The sequence below is a fragment of the Rhea americana genome, unplaced genomic scaffold (assembly GCF_003343005.1).
Source record: "Rhea americana isolate MKP2758 unplaced genomic scaffold, rheAme1 scaffold_445, whole genome shotgun sequence".
NCBI lineage: Eukaryota > Metazoa > Chordata > Aves > Rheiformes > Rheidae > Rhea > Rhea americana.
The window spans coordinates 241,196-264,183 of NW_028186585.1; the positions used below are offsets into that span (position 1 = coordinate 241,196).

Sequence of the window (22,988 nt, forward strand, 5' to 3'; positions counted from 1 at the left end):
CCGTCTTCCTTTATGCGGTGAAGGATGGCTAATAATGTTCACATGAGTGGGCTGCTGAGTCGCCACGATGATGAAGCGACGAGGACGTCGACCTCAGAAGGTCTGGAGGAGGGCGAGGTGGAAGGGGAGACCCTCCTGATCGTCGAGTCTGAGGATCAGGCCTCCGTGGATTTATCGCATGATCAGAGCGGAGACTCTCTGAACAGTGACGAAGGTGATGCATCTTGGATGGAGGAGATGTCCTATTACTGTGAGAAGTGTCAGAAGTGGATACCAGCCAGTAAGGATGTTGCTTTTATTATTTCTTGTAGCACTTCCCATTTCAAGTTTGCTTTATTGTGGTTGGTATGATCCCTCAAAATACGATGTGTGGGTCTCACTTGGCCTCAAAGTGAGGCAAGGTGGTTATGCTATCCATTTTAAAGGATAGCTCTATTTAGCCTTATTCTGTTACCGGGAAGAAATGCTATTTTGGCATCACACAGAGCCCCGCAGCCTAAAGCCATTTGTTGTGTTTGTGTGCATCAGGTACTTACACCCATGAATCATATGAGTGTACAAAACTGGCATTCCCCAGTAAAAAAAAAGGGGGAGACTGTTTGTAAACTGAAGGCAAGCAATCTAGTAAACTGAAAACAAGGGCAGGACTTTGGAAGTGTGAGCACGCTTTCAAGTTGTGTTCTTGGCATGTTAGGTGACTTTAGCCAAGTGACTGCATTTCACTCATCAGAGAGGTAAAAGATAACGACTGTTTCTATAAAGGTCTACAGATGAAAGGGTTCTGTACATGGTGTTACTTCTTCTTTATTTATTTATTATTCCTGGTTAGTTTGTCACATTCATGGAATATATGACTAAATCTGAACCTTAATGATTTCCTGATAATACGAATTTAAGTTTCATAGAGGCATGCCAAACCTTTATCAGCTAGCTTTTGGAAGCATTTGGAGCARGTTGGATCACTTGATCTCTTCGCTACTGCTATTTGGCTTAAGTGTATTTTGTTAGACTAGATGTTACTTTCCCAAATCTAAATGATTGAACCTATTATTAGATATAAACCCTACATATTGCTACGTACAGTTTGTTTGTGGCTAGAAATGGTAAGCTCTTCAGGTGGAGGTGGTGTCTGCATTGCAGATACATCAGCTACCTGTTTTGCCATCTTTAAATTCACCAAAAATTACAGGCTAGAAATCTCCTGTCAAAGGCAGGTCAGCGAATGTTTTGTTGTTAGCTTAAGGGAGCCAGCATAGTACTATTGAGATACTGTGAGGAGCAGTTAAAGGGACACATTAACTTGAAAATTATTAATTACTTAAAAAAAAAAAAAAAAAAAAAAAAAAAAAAAAAAAAAAAAAAAAAAAAAAAAAAAAAAAAAAAAAAAAAAAAAAAAAAAAGAGTCCAAGGTAGCATGAGATGTTGCATCTGAGAACACTTAATTTTACACTCAATTTGTTTTGTTTCACAAAGATGTTCCTCTTTCTTCTTGCTGCGTAACAAATCCAAAGAGCAGAGAAAGCTGATCACAGAGCAAGGGTAACTAGATACAAATGTGTCAAGTAAACAATCTGGAAAAGGGAAATACTGTTCTCTTTACTATTGTTCAGTTAAACTGATGTCAGTTGTTGCTTGTGAAAGTTGCCAACAGCCTCAGACAAATAACCTCTTTCTATGTTGAATTGCCCTCTAGAAATTCTGTTAATCTTACAAGCGTGTTTTTTCCTATCAAAGTCATAGGTGCAACTTCAATAGCCAAATTCAGCACAATTCACTACAAAAGCAGAGCAGCCCAAACGCATTGGGAAATGCTTGATCTAGTGTCACAGTGTAGTAAAAGAGATGCAATACTTTCAGAAAACAGTCTTTCATATGTGACTTTTCAGAAAGGCTGTAGTCTTAAATATTTCCATGATCTGTGATTTTTTTGCAATATTTATTTGTGTGTAAATTAACCCTTAGTGAATTTAGAAGTTCAGATTCATCTGCTTGTTTTTTTTTTTTTTTTTCCCCCCCCCCCCTTTTTTCCCATGCTCTGCTACAGAAACATGGAATTAGAACCTTTAACTTTTGGACATGTGGGCTTTTACAGCTGGCTCTGTCCCAGCAGATCACTTTCATTCAGATAAACTTGCATTCAGAGTTAGCTTTATACAGCAAAGCACATGCTGAAACACTTTGTTGATTTGGGGTTCAATGCATGAATCGTARAMAAAAAAAAAAAAAAAAAGGGTTCCTGATAATATCACTCCTTTTTTGTCCACTAAGGCCATTCTTTTGGCTCACCATCTCAAGGAAAGAAGATTAACCCCTGAAAGGAGTAATAAATACCTTAAAACTCCACACCATGTGTACTTTGGTGGATCCTACAAGCTGCTATAAATAGGGATTGACAGCCTTACTTTGTTAGTGATATGTGGACATGGAAAGGGAAAAAGAGAGCTGTAAAATTGCATAGTAATTAGTGGAAAGGTGACAAGAAAGAGAAAGCTTGTATATTCTAATAGCCTGTGCAGTTGCATACCTTTTTTACAGGTCAGCTTTTTAAAGTAGAGTGGAAAAACAGTTATTTACTAAAGTGTATTGTTTCGCCTAGGGGAGCAAGAAGGTGTGAAAAATGCAGAGCAAACAGGCAAACCCTTTAGCTTTTTACATGTGTTCAGATGTTAAGTAGGGCACCTCTTCTTAATCTCTGTGCATTTCAGTTGGTCACTGCTGGTTGCTGTAGCAGTAAAATTACCCTGTACCTTAGCGAGCACAGTGAATTCTGAAACTTCTTAGGAATTGTCTGGATCACTGGACTTCAGAAAAAGACGAAACTACTTTTCTGCCTGATCTTGTAGGGAATCCAAATATACTTTGCAGCATTTTTCCTACAAAAGGACAAATAATTTGCTCTTTTGCCTATTTGTTGTAGGTCAACTGAGAGAACAGCTCAGCTACCTCAAAGGAGATAACTTTTTCAGGTTTACTTGTTCTGATTGCTCAGAAGATGGGAAGGAGCAATTTGAACGGCTAAGATTAACGTGGCAACAAGTAAGTAGAAATATTTGTGCCAGAAGAATAACCACAAGACTTTAAAAAATCGTTGTTTATGTTGTGCATGTGCTACCTAGAAAATGAGGATGGGGTATAGATAACAAAGACAGACATCCATGAACTTAAGAAATTAATAAGCTAAGGATTGCCTGCATGTTAGAACTTGGCAAGTAAATTGGAAGGTAATCGTACAAACCACATTCTTCTTGTTTTTTTGTTTTGTTTTGTTTTGTTATTTTCATTCATGTTGCTCCTGAATTCACAGCCGTAGGCAAGTTTCGAAAAGCAAAATGCATGCAATTGGACTGCTAGGCATGTGCCGTTGTTTGTGTATGGGAGTAAATGTAAAGCTAGTGATGTGGCAATATACAAATAAAAAATTAGCCAGATGCCTGAACACAAAGCTATTTTTGCTCTCTGTAATCTGAATAAGCTGTAACTTGGCTGCCTACTTGCTAGCAATAGTCCTTGCTGGTATTTACTGCTGAAAATTACTACTTCAATCACTAGCACACCTGAACAACCAAAATAATCTCTGAATTCTACAGCAGCCACTCTAGTACAGACGCACTGGCAATTACAGTGACATCTCTCAGAAGAACTGCTCATATGAGATGCAGCTTAGTTTGGATTGAAATTAAGAATTTTTAGGGATTTGCAAAGACTCTTCCCATTTCCCTTAAAATATGAAGTTTTAAGTGTGTTAGAAATAATGTCTCACTGTGATCGGGCTGAGGCAGACTGGTGCACATCATTTTGCTCTAACTAGGGTGCTTGTGCTCCCATTTAATTTGAAGAGACAAGGCAGTGCTGATTGTCCCTGCATAAGGTGAATTTGATCATGCAGTGGCTGCTGCTCAGCATTAAGTGTTCACACATGCAGAATATCAGGTACTAGGTGCCGAGACATCTGTTTTCATCCTTTGGGAGAGGAGTGATGCACCATCTCATAAAAGATCATTAAAAAACCTCCAGCTCAGTGTTAGCTGTGGACAACCTGCTGACGTCTTTTAAAACAACTGTAATTGTACCTAATGAGCTTGTGCAATGTTGGGCTTCGTCTTAGGGAAGCTGGTAATGTTACGGAGAGCGCTTGGACCTGGAACACCTCAGGCGAAAGGGCTGTTTCGTAGTGCTCTTGCTGGTGTTATATAGACCCAGTGTTGGCAAATCTGGCCACTTGCAGGTCTCTCCCGATATAGCATGTGGGCATTTTCAGTAGCAACTTCTACAGTGCTTTCTCAGGGTGTCCAGTGCAGGGCTGCATAGGGGAAGAAGTTAGCATAGCAATCTCTGGCTAGCAGAACAGAATTTATTGGCCAAATTACAGATCCAGAGAGCAAAGGCTGCTAGCATTACACTCAAATGAGAGAGAATGATGTGGGGAAAGRAAAGACAAATTCAAAAACCAACTGAGAAGAAAGTTCACAAGTAAAGAATGTATCTTCCTAGGCTTCCAGCCACCGGAGATACTGCTGCTGGGGTAAGTCAGGTCAGTGGAAGTGGTCAGATCACCTTATTTGAATTAGGAAAAAYGAGGACAGTGATTTCTGGACTTTTCAGAGTATGTGGCCTCAACAGACCCTTGTCTTTAGCCTATTGAAAAGACAAGGGTTTTTGCAGTTCTGAGACACTGTCTCACCTGAGTTTAAAGATATATAAATCTCAAGAGAAATGATTATCAAACCAAGAGGGATCAGGAGGGGCAGGAATAGAGTACATGGAACATGAAAGCTGTCTTTATTTTCTCATTTTGGCATCTTCAGGGATGTATTCTATGAAGCTACAGCCCATTGCTAGGAGATCATCTCCCTAAAAAAAATGTATTTGAATCCTCTATGAATAAAGTGAAGAATGAGAATATGTCCCCACTGTAAGTGGTATCCCAACAGAGGCTGTGTAATTACTGAGAGATAATTTAAGCCTAGTTGCACTATTTCAGTTGTTTTGAGTGAACTGGTTAAATGTAATTAACAGTTTGTCTTCTGGGATTTACTCATAATGAGGTGTGATTTTCAAACCTGTCYTTTAGTTTAGGCGTATAATAGATCAAGCTGAATTTCCTTGTGATTCATGTGAATGAGCTCTAAATGGATTATGTTTAATGAAGAGCATATGGAAGAAAACTTAATTCGCAGATGCTCAGAACTATTGGTAGATATTAAGTAATTTTTCAGAGTTTAATTTGTGTTTTGTTTGAATGTAACAATAAATATCTGGAAGGATGATTGTCACTACATTTCTGATGGATTAGCAAATAGGATTACTTATAACCCATTTTTTGGACAGATTTTTTCCCTACTTCCACACTACAGTCATATCCTAGCTGTGATATAGTTCTTTTATGCTACTCTCATTCAAAGGCTTGTATTTCATTATAAACCTGCATAATTAAGTAGCTTGTTATTTCCTGGCATGGAGGAATCTGTGGGAGAAATTGAAAAGTGTGTGCCTAACAAGAAAGAGGAATATGAAAGCAGGAAGAAGATAGATTACAAAAATTGCCTATGAGGTGTTGCAAAAAATAAGACATTTAAGAGGAAACAAAGATTCCCTCCCCCCCCATGAGATGATACAAATGGATTTTTTTCTGCTTCTAACATTTTCTTTTCCAGGTTGTCATGCTGGCAATGTACAATTTGTCTCTGGAAGGAACTGGCCGTCAAGGATACTTCAGGTGGAAAGAAGATATTTGTGCTTTTATTGAGAAACACTGGACTTTCTTGTTAGGAAACAGGTAAAGACATCATGTTTCCCTGAAGCTCCAATTGACGAGCAGAATGAAGAGGAAACTGTTACACAGCTAGAGAACAGGAATCCTGGGTTATTAAAAGACATCTCATTGTGCTTTGCTATTCAGAAAATGGGAGAATTTAACAATAAGAACCTGAATATAGGTGTGAGGGGTCATTTGGGGAACTAATAAAAATTTTTCAATGAAAAAAAAAATGTTGCACAAAAGCAACATAGATATGTATATTTTTGATGTATTACCTGCCTTTAGATAGTATATGAACCTTCAACGTCAAAGCGTTGGAGTCTTTTAAAAATTGTCACCATGCTTGGACTAGTTCTGATATCATCTGCTCAGGCCTAAAAAAACCCCAAACCCCCCCAAAAAAAACCAACCAAACAAACAAAAACTCCAACAATGAAGCATGTTATTCAGCTGTAAAGCTTACACAGACTGGGTTCCACAAAGAGGGAAACTGAACCTTGTCTTTTAGCTTGTTTTGGATCTTAATAGAATATCTCTTACACAGCATGTATTACAAACCATTGAAATCTGGTTTTCACACTTGGTGTGTATTAAGGAAGAAACTGTCAGAAAAGAGAGTCCTTTTCATGAACGTCTTCTGCGACACGATGCCTTGTGTGCATCAAAAGGAACGGAGCAAGCCAGCCACATATTTGATTGTTTTCACAGCCTTCTCCCCTCTCCCTGGGATTTCTCTGTTGTAGGGTCTGTTTTCCCTAACTAGGTTTGTTCTTTTGCATTGCTTTCCTTGCTTGTCTGGGCCTTCTTGCTGTGTTCTCAGTAATGTTAGTACTTGTCCCCTCTGCAAACAGCAGGATCCTGACAGGAAGGCAGCTGATGGCCCATTGCCCCTCACTCAGGGAGCCATCACCTCCCCAGGTTTGCTGCCAGCTTTCTGGCCCTGCCCTGTGAGGCTGATCCTCCTAGCTCTGATTAAATTCAGATGAAGTGATTACTGCCCTCAGCAGTATGCCCCCCTCCTTGCCTGGAAGTAGCCGCTGCTGGAGCAGGGGCAGCTGAACAACGTGTGTAGCAGTTGCTGAGCTGCTCCACTTTATGTCCTTCACATACTAAACTGCTAATCTACATTTACTACAGCACTGCGTGCTGCAAACTGGGCCATTTGACTTCACTCTACCCCCATTGGAGAGTTAGTACCCCAAAATGTATAATTGCAGCATTCAGACAGCAGCAACTACCTGCTCAGCTAAGCCTAGTCCCTGAATACTGAAGTTTTTGCTAGTGGAGATCTACAAAAGCAAAGAGGAATCCTGAGAACCTGTGTAAAAGATGGCTTTAGACCTGACTCTCCAGTGCCTGGTGGAGTATCTTGGTTACTGGCTACAGGTTCAATTTTTTTAGTACCTACTCTCTCTCATTCTCCCCTAAGGGACATTTAAATTAGCCCTGTGACCAGTTCTGAGAGGGACAAGATGTGCCTCAAATGCCTGATGCAGACTGCAGACTACACTGTCCCACAAAGTGAAAGGCTTAAATGCAGCTCCCTGCTTCTGAGTGGGTAAAAACATAATTCAAAACCAGTTCAGCGAGTGCACTTGACTCAGATTTGTTGACTAATACAGATCCTGCTCCCCATGCTGCAGGAGAACCTTTCTAACAGAGAATCTCAAGCAGAGATAGGGCTGCAGAGTTTAGCTCATGACAAGCGTACGCTGTCCTTCTGTTGCCTTGATAATTCCTGCTGCTCAGTTGTTGTCCTCAGTGTTTTGTTTCTCATACTCCTACCTCTCCTCTGCAGTGCCTGACAAGGCTGCAGCTATGGATTCAAGCAAGTAGAGGCCAGTTAAAAGTGAAGTCGTCTGATCCTAATCCTCTTGCTGAATTGAGTCCTTGGATCCTGTCCTACAGATTTGGGAACACACTTTGCTAAATGAGTTTAAATCTCTAAGCCTTTAGGGCAGGTGTTTAAATTAAGATGCTCTTTCCTTCTGTGTGAAATGACACCTTTACCCCTATCTTCCCCTTGCTTCTCCCATCCTGTACACCCTGAGTCCTGTTTACCGTCTTCAGTAATGGAATATGCCTCTGTAACATTAAGTCAACACAGCTATCTCTGGGATCCTGTTCCTGCTCTTGTGTCATTATAGAACTGTTAAGTGAGTATGTTAAATGAGTATGTAAGTATTTGAAAGACCGGGGCTCTAGTGGCAACCTAGACCTGTCCTTTGTAGGCTCAGTGTACTGTGACTCATTGAGAAAAGAAGACAAATCAGGTCTTGCCATGCTGTAGCTGCATGGCATTTACAGCACATATGTTCACAGCACTCTGTAGATCAGAGCCCATCAATACATTGCAGGGTGTCCTTCAGAGTAGTTCTCTACTTGAGAAGGAATTCATTAATCCCTCCTCTCTCTGAGGCTGGGAGAATAGTGARTACGTAAGCATGCAAGTCAATGGCAAAAGCACGCTGCCCTTTCCATCTTTGTGGAGGGAGACTTCATKATAAAAACGCAGCTAGTGAATGGCAACTTACCACTTGTTTTTCCCTGTTCCACTATAGGAAAAAGACCTCGACATGGTGGAGCACGGTTGCTGGCTGTCTCTCTGTAGGAAGCCCCTTGTTCTTCCGCTCCGGAGCACAGGAATTTGGAGAACCAGGGTGGTGGAAACTTGTTCATAACAAACCCCCAACAATGAAACCTGAAGGAGAGAAGCTGCCTGCATCTGCACAGAAGGCAAAAGGTACTATTTTCAGGATGCTGAATAGGTTCCTAGCTGGGCCAGACCTAATGATACTGGAAGACATGGGAAAAGTTTATTTAAAATAGTGCAGTTGTGTGTATGGACAACTATAGGGCATGATTTTTTTTCTTAGTTCTGCTCTGCTGTAATGGTTGATTTCAGAGGACTATATTGCATTATGAGAAGCCCATTATATATTAATGTGTCTGTGTTTGTACAAACTGTAATTTGAAGTCTTCTGAGCTTTGTGCACCTGAAATCTATAATTTCTCTGCTATTCTTTATCATGGTGAGTGTTTTTTCTTTTGTCCACACTAGATGCAAATTCCCTTCTGTGCAGAGGAGCAAGATTGGGGCTTAAAATGAGGCTTTAGTAGTGTATAGACTTTGTTACAAGCCTTGCAGTGAATTTCCTGGATATTTTCAAAATACGTCTTTTAAGATTTTTACCTAACCGGTTCTTATAACTATATGGTATATATATACAGTGATTACAGTGATTGCAGGAGCTCAGTGTCTGTTAGAATAACTAAACTACTTCTTTAGCAGCTTCAAAGCCACCTCTGGATCCCATCATTACTGTGGAAGGACTCAGGAAACGGGTCAGCCGCAATCCAGTTGAGTCAGCCATGGAGCTGAAGGAGAAGAGGTCTCGCACTCAGGAAGCCAAGGATATTCGGAGAGCCCAGAAGGAGGCAGCCGGCTTCCTGGACCGGAGTACTTCCTCCACACCTGTTAAATTCAGCAGTCGAGGCCGTCGTCCTGACATAGTTCTGGAGAAAGGAGAGGTGATTGACTTTTCCTCCTTGAGCTCCTCAGATCGCACTCCTCTGACAAGCCCGTCTCCTTCCCCATCTCTGGACTTCTCTGCTCCTGGAACTCCAGCCTCTCATTCAGCTACTCCTAGCCTTCTCTCGGAAGCAGATCTCATCCCAGATGTCATGCCACCACAGGCCCTGTTTCATGGTAAGAGACGCCTTATTTTTTTTTGTTTAATATGAAGCTTAGTTTTCAACCAAGACATCAAAAAAAAAAAAAGAAAAGAGAAACTCCCAATGGGCTGCATGATTTTTTTTGAGACAGTACGGAAACTAACTGACAAAATTCTGTTTTGTCTTAATTGCGTATAACTCTTAATTAGATTTTCATAGCTGTTGTCACAGCTTCTAAGGCCAGAAGGAACCACCATTATCTTCTTTATCCTGAATGCCCCAGACGAACAGTGGGCAGAAGATTTTACCTAGCAATTGCTGCACCATTCAACACTAGTGTTTAACTGCAACATGAATTACACTGTTAGAGAATTATAATTTTGCCTTGATTGTTTCTTAAATGGGTGAAATTTTGTTTTCACAATAGTGTTTCAGTAGTTTTGTGAGTTTGAACATGGACAGTTACCAATCCCAGCTAACAGATGTTAAATTTATGCCAGGTTGCGATACACTGATTCAGGCTGAAAGATGATAGTTCCTTAAGGAGCCAGATCCCATTCTAATAGAGAAAGTAGAGAATAAAGCACTTCTTGTTGCAAGGAAAGGTAATATAGTTCTGTAGGGGAATTGAGCCTATGTTTGTGTAACTCCTAATTATTCCCTTAGTTTAAACAGAATTTCTCTAGGGTATACTAGCTGAAGATGTAGCTTACCAGCTTGGTATTTTGATCTCAAGTCAAGCAAACAATTAAATGAAAACACAATCTAAAATTTGTCAAAGAATATGAGCTTACAACTCAGGAGCACAATGCTTTTGGATACCAAACGGGAAGACAGCTTAAGATGGTGATTTATTCTGTGTCCTGAAATTGGACTCCTTAAGGTATCTCCKTTCAGACATCCAAAATCAGGAGGCCCAGAAGTTATACAGAAAATTGAGTATTTTGGGTAAACCCACATTGTTTTTCTTTAGCAGAAAAGTCTTGTGACAACCCTCTTTGAAATGTTCTTCCTGGGTTATTCTGATCTTTTGAACAGATGATGAAGAGATGGAAGGAGATGGAGTCATAGACCCAGGAATAGAGTATGTGCCCCCTCCAAGTGGGACTGCTGGGGCTGGGACTGTGATCACAAGTAGAAAAAAAGTGAAGACAGCTGAGCAGATTAAGCAAGAGGTGGAGAGCGAAGAAGAAAAAGCAGAAAGGCTGGAAGGTGACAGTGAAGATCCTGAAGAGTCAAACACCTCCCTGCAGGCAAGGGGGCGAGACAAGAGGAAAACTCAGCTGGATAAGGATGCTAAACCCAGAGCTCCCAAGCATACCTCTGTTACTATCTATGAGGAAAAGTTGCTGCTGAAGAGACTGGAAGCCTGTCCCAATGCCATGAGCATGACCCCGGAGGCCCGGAGACTGAGGCGCAAGCTGATAGTCAGGCAGGCCAAGAGGGAAAGGGGACTGCCCCTCTTTGACTTGGACCAAGTTGTGAATGCTGCACTGCTGTTGGTTGATGGGATTTATGGAGCCAAAGAAGGAAGTGTTCCCAGGCCCCCAGTAGGACAAGCAACATACAGAACTACCAGCCAGGACTTCAGGATCTTGGACAGATACCAGGTGAGTGTTTTCAGATCTAAGGTGAGCTTTTGGCATTGGTCATTTTAGAGTTTTGGTGCAGAGAGCATCATCACCTTGAGGATGTCTGACTCCCAAAGTGAAAAGGTTTATGTGAACAAGCCTCATTTTGCCTTGGGGCTCTGTCTCCACCCATACTCTCACAAGCCCCTTTCTTCCTGGAAAATGCTTGTACAGTGCAGCTCTCTATAAGTATCAGCACTACAAATTTCTATGTATTTGCACTCCAGCCCTTCCAAAACACTGTGATGATGGAGGCCTGAAATTATCACTATCAAAAGCTGTACTTTCATGCCATGCAGCAGAGAGAGCACTTCCAGTGCTTTGCTGAGTGATATGTACAGCTCATAAGCTCAGGTGTTGAATCTGAGAGTGCAGTGCTATTCTGTCACAGAAGAAAGCCCTTACTGCAAAAGCCCTTTTTCTCTCTCTGTTGATATGATTCCTCCATGGTAAGTCATTGACTAATCTTCCTGATGTGTTTTGGATTTTCTTTTTGCACATGTAGACAATGCTGCCTGCCATGAAGGGATATCGACAGCAGACAACGAAATTTCTGTATCGACTAGTAGGCTCAGAAGACCTGCTGACAGACCACAGTATTGTCAGTCCTTACACATCTCGTGTCCTGAAGCCTTACATCAGGTACAGACAGTCGGAGATTGAATTTGCTCTTTGCTCATGAACCAATAGCCCACAGAGAGGACACCTTCCTTGTGGCAGTGATCCTCATCCCTCCCTGAGGTTACAACCCAGTTTATTATGGTAACCCAGAAGGCACTCAGTTGGCTGAACAGCTAGATGGCTCTGCATCAGGAAGGGGAATCTGCAAGAGAGAGCAAGTCGGAGAGGGAATGAATCACTGTAACCATTCAATGCAAGTTGCACTTCTTCTTGGGTCAGAACCGTAATTTACTGGCTTGATGTTCTCTGGATCTGGGAAGCATTTTGGCCGCTGACCCAATGGGTTTTTTTTGCTGAGTTGGGTGCTGTTTTCCCACATGAATAGAAGACTTCATTTGTTCCAACTTCAGCATGTCAAAAAATACTTCGTGGGCAGCACCCATTCAGCTGCACTGGCAGTTATTGTTGCTGACTGGCCTTTTGTGTTTGCTTTTCATGTTATTGGCAGGCGCGATTATGAGACAAAGCCCCCAAAACTCAGGCTGCTGGCAGAAATCCAGGCGTATCCGCACAGGACCGATCCCAACTGGAAGGCTGAGCCAGAAGCACCCATTGATTACTGCTATGTTCGCCCTAATCATATACCCACTATAAACTCCATGTGCCATGAATTCTTCTGGCCTGGTAAGATTCCTTTAGTGCTCTGTTTTCTAAGAAGGAAGTGGTTTTAGTCAGAAAATATATTCTTGGGCCAAATTTTTCTTCCGTTGTTATCTGACTCAATTCTTAGAAAACCACTATCTGATGTCATAGGAATACAGTTGAGATGGAGACCTGTATTTGGTGTCTTTGTCTTTTGAGATCATATAGAACTGGGCAGTGAGGCCCTAATTAGCACAGGACTTAAAGAAATAGGTCGTTTATGGTAATACCATTGATGCCAGTAGGCGTCAACACCTGCTAACATCAAGCATCCATTTATATGTTCTGCAGAATCAGGGCCTTGAAATAAGAAACAATTTTATACCTAATGCTTATTAAGTTCATAAGAAAGTTTCTTCCTCGCAGCCATAGGCTTGATGTGTTGGAGTGAAATCTGGGAATAGCACTGACTGCTGCAGACTTCAAAGTGGTGCTCTTTATTTCTCAGTTATTTGCAAGGTATGGGAGACTGGAGTTTTCTGTATCATCTCTTGAATTGTAAACTTCTTGTGGCAGTAGCTGTCCTTTACTGGAGGGCTACAGTTATGAGGCTGTAGTCTCTAGCTCTTCTGGAATAATAATAGTGATATTAATCTACCACATGGATCAGCTTTTGCAGCAGTGCAGACTAGTTTAGAAAATCCAAATGCAAACAGTACACACCTTTATTCAAAGTAACCGTTTGCTTTATGTTTTGATTTGCAGATAGTGATTCCACATTGTGTGTTGTTCAGCAGTGCCCATAAGCAGCACTCAGGAACAGAGTTCTTTGCGCTACTCCTTGTCCAAATTGCACAGTTTGAATAGTTTGGGGCCTGTCTTCCTTTCCACAGGCTGTTTGGGAATGCATGAGACACTGCAGTTCTAACAAAAGCTGAATTCTTTTGCCATAGTCTCTCCCTTCTGATTCTTCATTTGAAGTTCTGGCCAAGTTGGGTGGCACCTTTGGGACTCACCCTGCTTTATTTAAGTTAAGGAGACTGTGTGAGTTCCACCCTAGTGTGTATGGACAGTGTATCATTAAACCAGAAAGCTGACACTCCCATCAGTCTCCAAGCAGAAACCAACATCTCTTCCTTGGTGTAAATTTTCTGAGGCTGGGATTATACAGTTATTGCACCCTGGACTCTGTTTGTAGGAGAAGTAACTGAGGAAGTGATACCTCTGAAGGTAAAGCACTGTGCTTACACCAACACAGAGGCTCTGTTTGGACAGAAAGGCTTTAGCTTTGCAAGCACTACTTTTCAGCAGAAAATACTGATTAAATCACTAGAATTTGCTGGTTAATTTTAACCTGAAACAGTTTTCTGAGCCAATTCATCATGTGGCTGCACAAAGAAGTGAGCTGGCACTATTGAGGAGACAGCGTTGGGGATGCGATATGCAGCAGAGAGGGCAGAGTTAAGTTAACACTGTTGTTCAAAGAAATAGCTGTAAAAATTACAGCTTGATCCCATGTAAGTTTAGGCATCTGAAGCACCCGTGATTGGTGGCTGMTGTAGCAGTAAATGAAGCTTGTAGAGGGCATTTTGCATCAGATGCACTCAGTTGTTTTCTAATATTTATGTTCTCTCACTGATAGGGTCCTTTAAATTTTAGGTACTCCACTAGGTAAATCCAGGCCCCAGTTCTTTTACTTTTCCTCCCAGTCTTTCCATCATGATTTTTCATGCTTTTCACAAGGCCGAAACAAGTGTGCAGGTAGTTACTGCAAATGAGCTGACATGAAACAAGATTCCCCCTTGTTGTCTCTCCTGGTGTCTTGTGTCTTCATGTCCTAACGGGAAACATCTCTCAAGCAGGCAAGTGGTAAATCAGACTGAACTAAGCATCTTCCTACAGGAACCACTGAGTACTGAGGGGATGGACTCATTTCACTGATGCCAGCRTGCTCGGGGCAATGTAGCATTCCTGTACAGACATGCTCTAAGGCTTTTCACAGTCAATTGCAGCCTTGAGATAATTAAAACTGCTCCCTATTGCCAATCAATTCCTCCCACATCTTACTCCACCCTGTTTGCTCTCCAGCAAGAAAGTAATTCATCTGCTTATTTGTGCATAGTGCTTTGTGAAATCTTGTATCTCCATCAGGAGTGATAAACATTACTGGAAAACCATATTCTGTTATTTTGTCACCCACCTTCCAAATAAATCTGGGATTGCCGCTTTGAGGCTGAAACTAACATTTTTGGCACGACTCTGCCATGTCTTGCATCTCATATAGGGACTGTCTACACAGTCAAGTTGCCAAGCAGTCATCTGGGCTATGAACTAAGCTGCTGGGCCCTAACATGCAGTGTGGCTGCTCTTAGGCTGCAACAGCCACGTTATTAGGCAAGGTAACAAACTCCACTCAGAAGTCACCAGTTTCAGCTGTTTCTGTCCAACCTCTGATTCACAGACAGCACCACTGTCCAAGAGGCTGCTTCACACCCCAGATTAGGGACCAGACACRTGCTAAAAGCAAACGTTTCTGATAGACTTGAAATCCCTGCTTAGGTTCACAGTGCAGCTCCACAAACATGCGAGTACACACAACAGAGGAGGAGGTAGGAGCTCCAGGCCAGGTGGAGAAAGGGAGTAGGAACACCTTAGGCAGGTAATGCTGCTGATGCTGAAACCCAGCCTCATGTCTGCTGTGCTTGGGGAGTTTTTGTTGCAGGAGTGGGACGCAGTGGCTGATATGCTCTAAATTTCCTCCCCCCCCACCCCCCACCCCCGGCTTGCCTCAGGCAGGTCCTTCAGCATTTGCAGACTGGAATAGTGATGGTGGATGCCAACTTGGCACTGGCCTGGCCGAGGTGGAGTGGAGTATAAACCTACTGGGACTCTATCCAGCAAACATTTGCACATGCAAGTATCTKTATCGATACAGATATTTAGAACTGGGTCCTTAACGGAGTCTACTGATACAACTCGAATACAAACTAGGGAAAGATTAGTTGGATGCTGAGCTTATGTGATGATTTTTTTTTAACCATTCCTTAGCATCTACTTCTTGCGTTGTAGTTTTATCCTCAGGTCCTTTGAGAGGAAATCAGCTCTGTTAGTTTCTTCAGGCTGATTGCAGGAGCCCCTGTTTTCAAGCAGGCTTTTCCCCTTTGTGCATGCTAAATCCAGCACCTATTGACATCAGTGGCAGAAGTCTCGTTTTGACTATGTGTTTAGTTGAAGCATTTGTGAATCACAGATCTTTGAAATAAAGATGGAAGGAATCAAATAAATGTTTCCAAAAGCACTTTAAACTTCGAATTTCCATGCAAGTATGGCATAATATAGTCTGCTCTACCTTTTGTTTGCAATTTTTTCAACAGCTATTTATCCTTCTCTCTGTAGGAATTGATTTGTCCGAATGCCTGCAGTATCCAGACTTCAGCGTTGTCGTTCTTTACAAAAAAGTTATTATTGCCTTTGGCTTCATGGTGCCAGATGTGAAATACAATGAAGCGTACATCTCTTTTCTGTTAGTTCACCCAGAGTGGAGAAGAGCTGGAATTGCAACCTTCATGATCTACCATCTTATCCAGGTAATGAAAAAGATCCCTTGTGTCTGCCAAAGAACTCGCTTTCCCCCCTTCCTTGTGTGTATCCATGCAAACAGTACAAAGTAAGTAGTGGTGTCTTGCTCCCTTCTGTCTYTTTCCCCTTGCCCTTTCTTTGTTTACTTATTCACACAGATGCACAGGTTGTCCACAGACACCAGCCCATATCAACATTTATAGTGTGGAATCACTTAAAAACCCTACTGGTCAGGTGCTCAGGATTAGTAATGTGACATAGACTTTGACTGTCGTGGGATTAACTTTTCAATGGTCCGTAGTTCATAAAACAGCAGTATTGTAGATTTAGGGTACAGACGAAAAAAAGGATACTATATTGGGTAGATTCAGTTACTGTCTATTGCAGCTTTTCTTACTTAGACCTGGAGGTTTATTTTGTGACCAGCATAGCTGCATTAAATCACTTACTGATCTTAATCATTATCTTCCACTTCTAATATGCTAGTTCAGATCCAGCTGAGTTGAAGCTAAAGAACTAATGTTCACARCCTCATTCAAATTTGTTCAAACTAGTTTGTACTGGGCTTTCTTCCATAGAGACACTTGGGAAAATTAATCTGAGCTAGGTAAAGGGGTGGTATTAAAGTACTTGAACTTCATTAAACCTCTGAATGAATACTATTACTCAGGAGTTGGGTGGCCTTAATTCCATTTGCTTACTTCAATTAAATTGCATGAAACCCAGCTTAATTTTGAGCAAGGATGCGGACAGATGTCCTTCTTGCAACCCAACAGTGCCTCTTCAGGGCCCACAGTTTTACCACTCCCTTAACTCTCTTGGCAACATTCCTTAACTTGTTTTAGCCAAGATCAGCTACGCTAGCAAAAACTTGCTATCAAAATTGCTTTTACTCCAACTCATTTGGCTGGAGATAGGTAAGGAGTGCTGGCAGGACCCTGGCAACAGTGATCTCTACCTTGAAAAAGCAGTTTCCACTGAGGGTAGCTCTTCAAGGACACCTGAGAGTAACTCTTCTACCAGCAAAGCTCTTTGCAGTGTCCATCTCTCTTCCTTCTACATGGTAATTCAGGCATCTAGTACACTAACCAATCTATTTTAAATTCAGCCCTTACATTTTCTGAGTCTCTCTGTGTAGATGAGTGTTGAATTGTCTTTAACTGCAGTCAGCTAATGTGAGATACCAAGACCTAGTGAGAACAGGCCTTAGAAATGAGCCAGGGTTTGAAGGGGCCCAACAGCTGGACTCATCCCTTTCTGTCAGCTTTGGGAGGTGTTGGCAAGTCCGCTGTGGAAAATTACTACAGCTTTTTGTAGGACCTATTGCAGACAGGTAACTAGATAATTCTGCTCACAGGTAGACTAGCATAAAGTAATAGGGTTGAGGAGAGCCAAGCAGGTTTTAGGCTGATTAGACTTGCTAGGTATGTTACAAACAGCTCCTGCGGTGATGAGAGATCACCACTGTGTTTGGCTCATGTTGGATTTCTTCTCCACTGCTGTGTGTCCTCCAGTGGTAGAAGGAATTCAGTCATACAGGAGACACAGTGGTGGTTGTGACTTGTATTCACAATTGTCAGCACATATGTGCTGCTTTACAGGCTGTGTGGGTTGGCTGTATGGTAGGTTCTCTGTAGCTAGAACCGCTTTCACATGTTTAGATTAATGGTAATTCTCCATCTTGTGGGTCAGCACCCTTAGTTTGGGGGTAGATTCTTGGGTCAGCGTAATGTAACAGAAAATGCTTTGATGCAGGCAGTGCTTTAAGGACAGGTTTGTTTTCAGAAGTTATTCTTTAATGTATCTGGCCCACAGGACCAAACTGCATCTCTTGAACACTATTCCAACTCTTTCCAAAGACTCTTGATTTTAAATCCTGTGAGAGCAAGAATTGCTTTTCCTCTGAATGATCGTGGAAACAGCCTAAAGGCAAACTTACTGTTTCCACTTGGAGTTACAATAGACATGGAATGCTACTAAATTGCTAGGTGAAAGCATGAAAAAAATTGTTATAGTGGCATCTTTATCAGAGAAATGGTGGTTAAATAATCTGGGATCTTTAAAGTAATGTTAGCAGTGCCATTTTCTGACTGAACCAAATTCTCTGCCTTCTCAGGAGGTGAGCCCTGTGCCCTGGAGGCTGGGAGAGGAGTTGGGTGGAATATACAGGAATTCCAATGTGACAGCCTTAGGGTACATTGGTGTTGCTAGTGCAGTTGCAGAGAGTTCAGCTTTGTTTGCTGGCCGGGAGGAATGAAGTGCCTGATCCTTTGGCATGTTTTGTCTTTTCTTCAGGTCATTGTTAAGTATTTGAGATTAGTGCTATACACTGAGACTAGTTTTAATTAACAATTATTTAGCAATTGACAGTGGAAAGCTGACAAATTATAATCCAAAAGCTGCTTCCCTTGTCAGAGATTCCCCCCTTCTGAGAGGCTTTGAGCAGCAGGAGCCTTCCCTTCACATTTCAGCTGTTGCTATTTGTGGTAACTTCTGTGTTGAGGCCTGTAATTCTGTGATTCTCACATTTCCTCAGTAACTGAAATACCAGAATTTATGAATCCCTTCACCTCCACATTGCCCCAGAGGCTTTCTTATTCTCTTGTGTGATTTTTCTTTTTCCCCCCTCCCCTTGGCAGACCTGCATGGGCAAAGATGTAACCCTTCACGTCTCTGCAAGCAACCCTGCTATGCTGCTCTACCAAAAATTTGGATTTAAGACTGAAGAATACATTTTGGATTTTTATGACAAATACTATCCCTTAGACAGCAAGGAGTGTAAGCACGCGTTCTTCCTCAGACTGCGTCGCTGATGTGTCAGGGCTGCCTGTGGCTCTGTGAAAAGCCCAGTCTGTCAAGCAAAGAGTTGCCATGGCTTTTGGCTGAGGATGTTGGCTGCACGTGAGAGCTGAAACGCACCAATGGCTTTATCCCTAGGACTGCTAATATTAATAGTGCTATGTTGTATGCTGAACGTGCAATCTGAGAGGATTGATTTGTATCCTCCAAGGGAAGAGGCCTGGAAATGTCACCTGGGACATGCTGAAACCACTGGAAGACTGAAAGTATTTATGGGATGTTTTTCTGCCCCATCATTTTGGAGAGCCCTACTGACCCTCCGTCCCCCCCCCAACTTGCCACTTCAGAGGGGCCCCAAAGATTTCAGATTGTGAAACCTATTCAAGAAATGTGTCGCAGTTTTTGTTGTTGTTGCTGGTGGGTTTCTCTTGTTTATAGAAAATGAAGAACATCTAGATGTAAGTCATGAAGAGTGTTTCTGTGATTTGATGACTTTGTTAGGAACCATGTTTTGAATCTAAGAAGAGAAATATGAAATTGGTACATATAGCTGGATGCTAATTTTAGGAAAGCTCTGCATAGGCCAGAACAGCAATACTGGAACCATGTTTTAGAAATAATGAAGAGTGTGTGTTATTTGACTTCTAATGAAAGCCTCAGAGGAGATGTCCTCGTCCTGCTCCTTCCCTGCTGCCTTCCTTTCCCTCCCCTGTTGAACGTGCGCTCAATGTGAAGTTCTTGTAGTTCACAGTATTTTGTGTTCAGGAACAAGATGTCAAGTGAGTTTGTAGCTAGGGGAAGTAGAACACAACAGCTGCCAAAACAGCTCTTTGAAATTTTGCAATCTATCCACCAGTTCTTGATGCTGTGAACCAGCCATGGAGGCACACCGCCAACCACAGACTCAGCCTTGCAGGCTCCACCTCCTCCCACTATAGACACTGGACAGAGGAAACCTAGAGCAAAAGTCAGTGGTAAGGCCTGAAATGCAAACTCTGGTTTGTAGAAGCAAGCTGTTTGCAACCTCAAGGGAACAGAGGGTAGAGGTGAGCCAGGAACACTTCCTGGAAATATCAAGGCTGTGATTTAATGGCTCTAAGTAATAGAGAGCAAAAAATAAAAAGAAATAACTAAGAATAATAAACAAATAAGTTTCTCTGATAGCGGGGTCTAGTCCTTCTACACAGTTTAGCAGCTTYCTCTCTCCTTGATTTTTTTTTTAATTGTGGAAAAACAGTGAATTGGCAGTTGGTTCTGCAACCTGCTAAATTGAAGATCTGTCAGTGTGTTTTGAATATGGATCGCATCCACTCTGCTGTTCTTTAACAGTCAAGTCCTGTGGAGAGCTACACGAGATGTGTCGTCTGTGTTGTTAATCCACTGTGTAGACATTTTGGATACCTAGCCGTAGTAATAGTTGCCTTAATGGAGTCTTCATTTTGGTAAAAGCAGAGAGATGGACACAAAGTATGTTTTGTGTAACCAATGTACATCTTCACGGAAACAAAAACAGTGTTAGCAGGAGCAAAAAAGAACCCATCTAAGATTTGTTTGCCCTCAAATCCATGCACGTGTCTGCCTGCTTTATGACTACATGAAAAGTTTTGATGTTACTGGTGTTACGAGTTAGCTGTACTTGGGGGGCGAGGGGAAACTGTCTTTATCAATGAAATTAAAACCCTTCCTTGGAAAAGCCTATGTGTAGTCATACTGTCTGTTAAGCTGTCTCTCCATCATTTCACTGAAATCTAGCCAACTTGAGTATGCCTGATAAAGGATGCTCCCTGATTCTCTGAAATGGAATTTGTTGCATTCTGCCTAATGCTTGGGGTAGCTGTGTGACTCCCTCTTCCCTCCCTCTGAAGCACCATGTGCCAACGGAGGATACATACAGAGGCAAAGTGTGGTCTGGGATGGGGGTGAGGGGCAAGAAGCTCTTTAATTCTCTGTTGGGCATCCACACAGAGACCACACAAATTCTAGCCCTRGTAGGCTGTTTCCTTACCCGTTAGAAGCAGGAGATGAAAGATAATCTGAAGAACTACATCATGTTCCCCGCAGTGGCAGTGAAGATTCTGAGGCGCTTCTTGTTCTGTGCTTATACTTCTGTAGCTTTGTCCCCAGAGGGAGGATGATAAGTGAACAAAGTGTTTGAACACTTTAGGATTCCTTCTCTSCTTCAGCTGGCCTGTTTTATCCAGGCAGTTTACTCCAGATCCTCAAAGGGAATTAAGTGACTATGTGTCTTTGAGTCTTTGTATCTTGACCATTTTGGATCTGTCCCTCATCTGACAAAGCAGAAACAATGTTCCCCTTCTTCAGGGGAAATGGTAAGAATGAACTCATGGAAGCTTACAGGGGACGGGGATCAACATTGCTGTTCTGCAGGCTGCAGAGGTGTGAGACTGCTCTGCAACTTTGCAGGTCTACCCATATTTATGCAGAGGAGGCTTGTTTTCTTGCTAATTGGAACACAGTTCTGGGAAAATCAGCCAGTCAACTGCTATACTTATTATCTTCCACATCCCCAGGACCATAAGCTTCAGTTTTGATTCCCTGGTGTTATTTTTATGTGCTCTGAAAAACTCTGCACTCTGTTCCTTTGTGCTGCCTCTGAAAATTTGGCACGGCTTTGAGTTGCTTACACTGAGATCCCTCCCTGTTGAACCTAATCACTTTGGTGAGAGCAGGATGCAAGTGTGGTTTGCTCTAGGATCACTTTCTGATGGTCTGGGCAAAGAAGAATGGCTAGGACTCAAGAATATCTTGGAGCAAAGGGTTCCTCCCAAGTCAGATCTGAAGGACACTGATGAAGCCTATAATATCTGTTCAGAAGGCAACTGGCTGTGCATTATTTCTGCTTGGCACCTCCAATTTACCTAATGTATTTAAGAGAGAGTTTCTTTTATGTTGCTGGCTATACAGGTGAACACAGTACACACAGACATTATTTGAAGAGCAGAGATTCACTCTGCTTTCAGCAAGAAGTTGTCCAAGGATGGCAGTTTGAGCCTTGCCTCTCAGCAGGGCATGATGTGAAACCAGGTGTGCGCTCTGATTAGAGCCAGCAGSCCTGGGGAGAAACACCAGGCTTCCAGGGAGCTGTACCTGGCCTTACAAGGTCATCACCAGAGTTAGGGAGCCTTCGAAGTAGCTATGAACCAGCCACTTGGAAATGGYCGCCTTGCTCCAGTTCTCAATTGTGGCTGCATAGGGACTGTTCACAAGACCACCCTCTCCCCAAACTGCTGAGTAACAAGAAGTCTGAACAGCTCAGCAGCTCGAGGTCATCGCTTGAATGGCCATGCACGTGGCTTTTAGTGCCTTTTGTTGCCTTTCTGTGCAACAGCTGAAGCTCTTCCGGGGTACGAAGTGAAACTACGTGCTCTTAGCTCTCCGCCTCTCTTCTCTTCGTGCCTCAAGACCAGCCTGATGAACTAAGCTGTGATTAGAAAGCCAGCATCCACCCTGATTAATAATGCAACACCCCATAATTTGGATTACTCCACACTTCCCTAARCTGTGCAATTATGACTGCAGTTGCCAAATGCAACCCAGTTCAGCAGAACAAACTTTTCTTGGAAAATAAAGGTGGAACTTCCCCATTCCTAATAGGGCAGCAAAGCTCAAACCTTTTTAATTACTTGTGTGCACTCTGATACTTCACAACCAGGAAGCCACCTGTTGCGGTCAGCTTATCAGGCCTGTAGATCTACATTAGCTGACCTGGTTAAATACTGGGATTATTCTGCAAATACTCTGTAATTTGGTAAAAGTAATACTCTACAGTTTGCTCGCAAGAGAATTTTTTGGTGTCATTTAAGGAAAGGGAGGGGGAAAAAAAGCCAATTTGACAAACTCATCCTCCTTCCCCTTGGATTTGTGCTGGAGGGAGTGGCTGGTGTTTAAAAAAACACCTGCTTTTTCCTTCCAGTTCACATCATTACTCAGACTTCTCAGAAATGACACGACTGCTTCTACCCTTCCCTTGCTGGCACTGTTTCAAGGTGCCGAGTCCCAGCCGTGCCCACGCGGCTTTCGGCTAGCACAGCTCCATCCCTTCCTTGGCACGGCCAGCGTTGCTCGGCTCAGCTGGGCGCTTTTTCAGGCAAACTCCTACCGTTCCCGTGGAGTAAAACACGACGGCGCGCAGCCGGAGCAAGCCGGGCCCTGGCCCGGCGCTGTTTCAGGCGCGTCGTTGACCGGCCTGAAGGCGAAGGCGGTTGGCGCCCAGAGCGGCCGAGAGCCGCCTCGCGGGCAGGCGACGCCCTCGCGCCAGCCCC

The 22,988-nt window shown here is 42.6% G+C and overlaps 1 protein-coding gene across 2 annotated transcripts; it reads left to right on the forward strand.

Annotated features, from left to right (window-relative positions):
- Positions 1–22: 22 nt before the first annotated feature.
- On the forward strand, positions 23–20,403 carry KAT14 (lysine acetyltransferase 14). 2 transcript variants are annotated; one of them, XM_085315968.1, is made up of 10 exons: positions 23–280; positions 2,918–3,036; positions 5,655–5,776; positions 8,320–8,501; positions 9,048–9,467; positions 10,472–11,043; positions 11,570–11,706; positions 12,194–12,369; positions 15,724–15,914; positions 18,546–20,403. In XM_085315968.1, the coding sequence occupies exons 1-10, from the start codon at positions 25–27 to the stop codon at positions 18,717–18,719; spliced, it is 2,349 nt and encodes a 782-aa protein (XP_085172094.1). In that variant the 5' UTR covers positions 23–24; the 3' UTR covers positions 18,720–20,403. The 2 variants fall into 2 exon arrangements, with proteins under 2 accessions (XP_085172094.1, XP_085172095.1); XM_085315969.1 differs by having other exon boundaries at positions 9,051–9,467.
- The last annotated feature ends 2,585 nt before the right edge of the window (positions 20,404–22,988 follow it).

What these genes read in the sequence shown, in the direction of transcription:
- KAT14 (XM_085315968.1), top strand. Translation starts at nt 25, where the DNA reads ATGGCTAATAATGTTCACATGAGTGGGCTGCTGAGTCGCCACGATGAT. An exon ending in TAAGATTAACGTGGCAACAA is followed by an intron (nt 3,037 to 5,654) that starts GTAAGTAGAAAT and finishes TTTCTTTTCCAG; the next exon opens with GTTGTCATGCTGGCAATGTA. An exon ending in ACTTTCTTGTTAGGAAACAG is followed by an intron (nt 5,777 to 8,319) that starts GTAAAGACATCA and finishes GTTCCACTATAG; the next exon opens with GAAAAAGACCTCGACATGGT.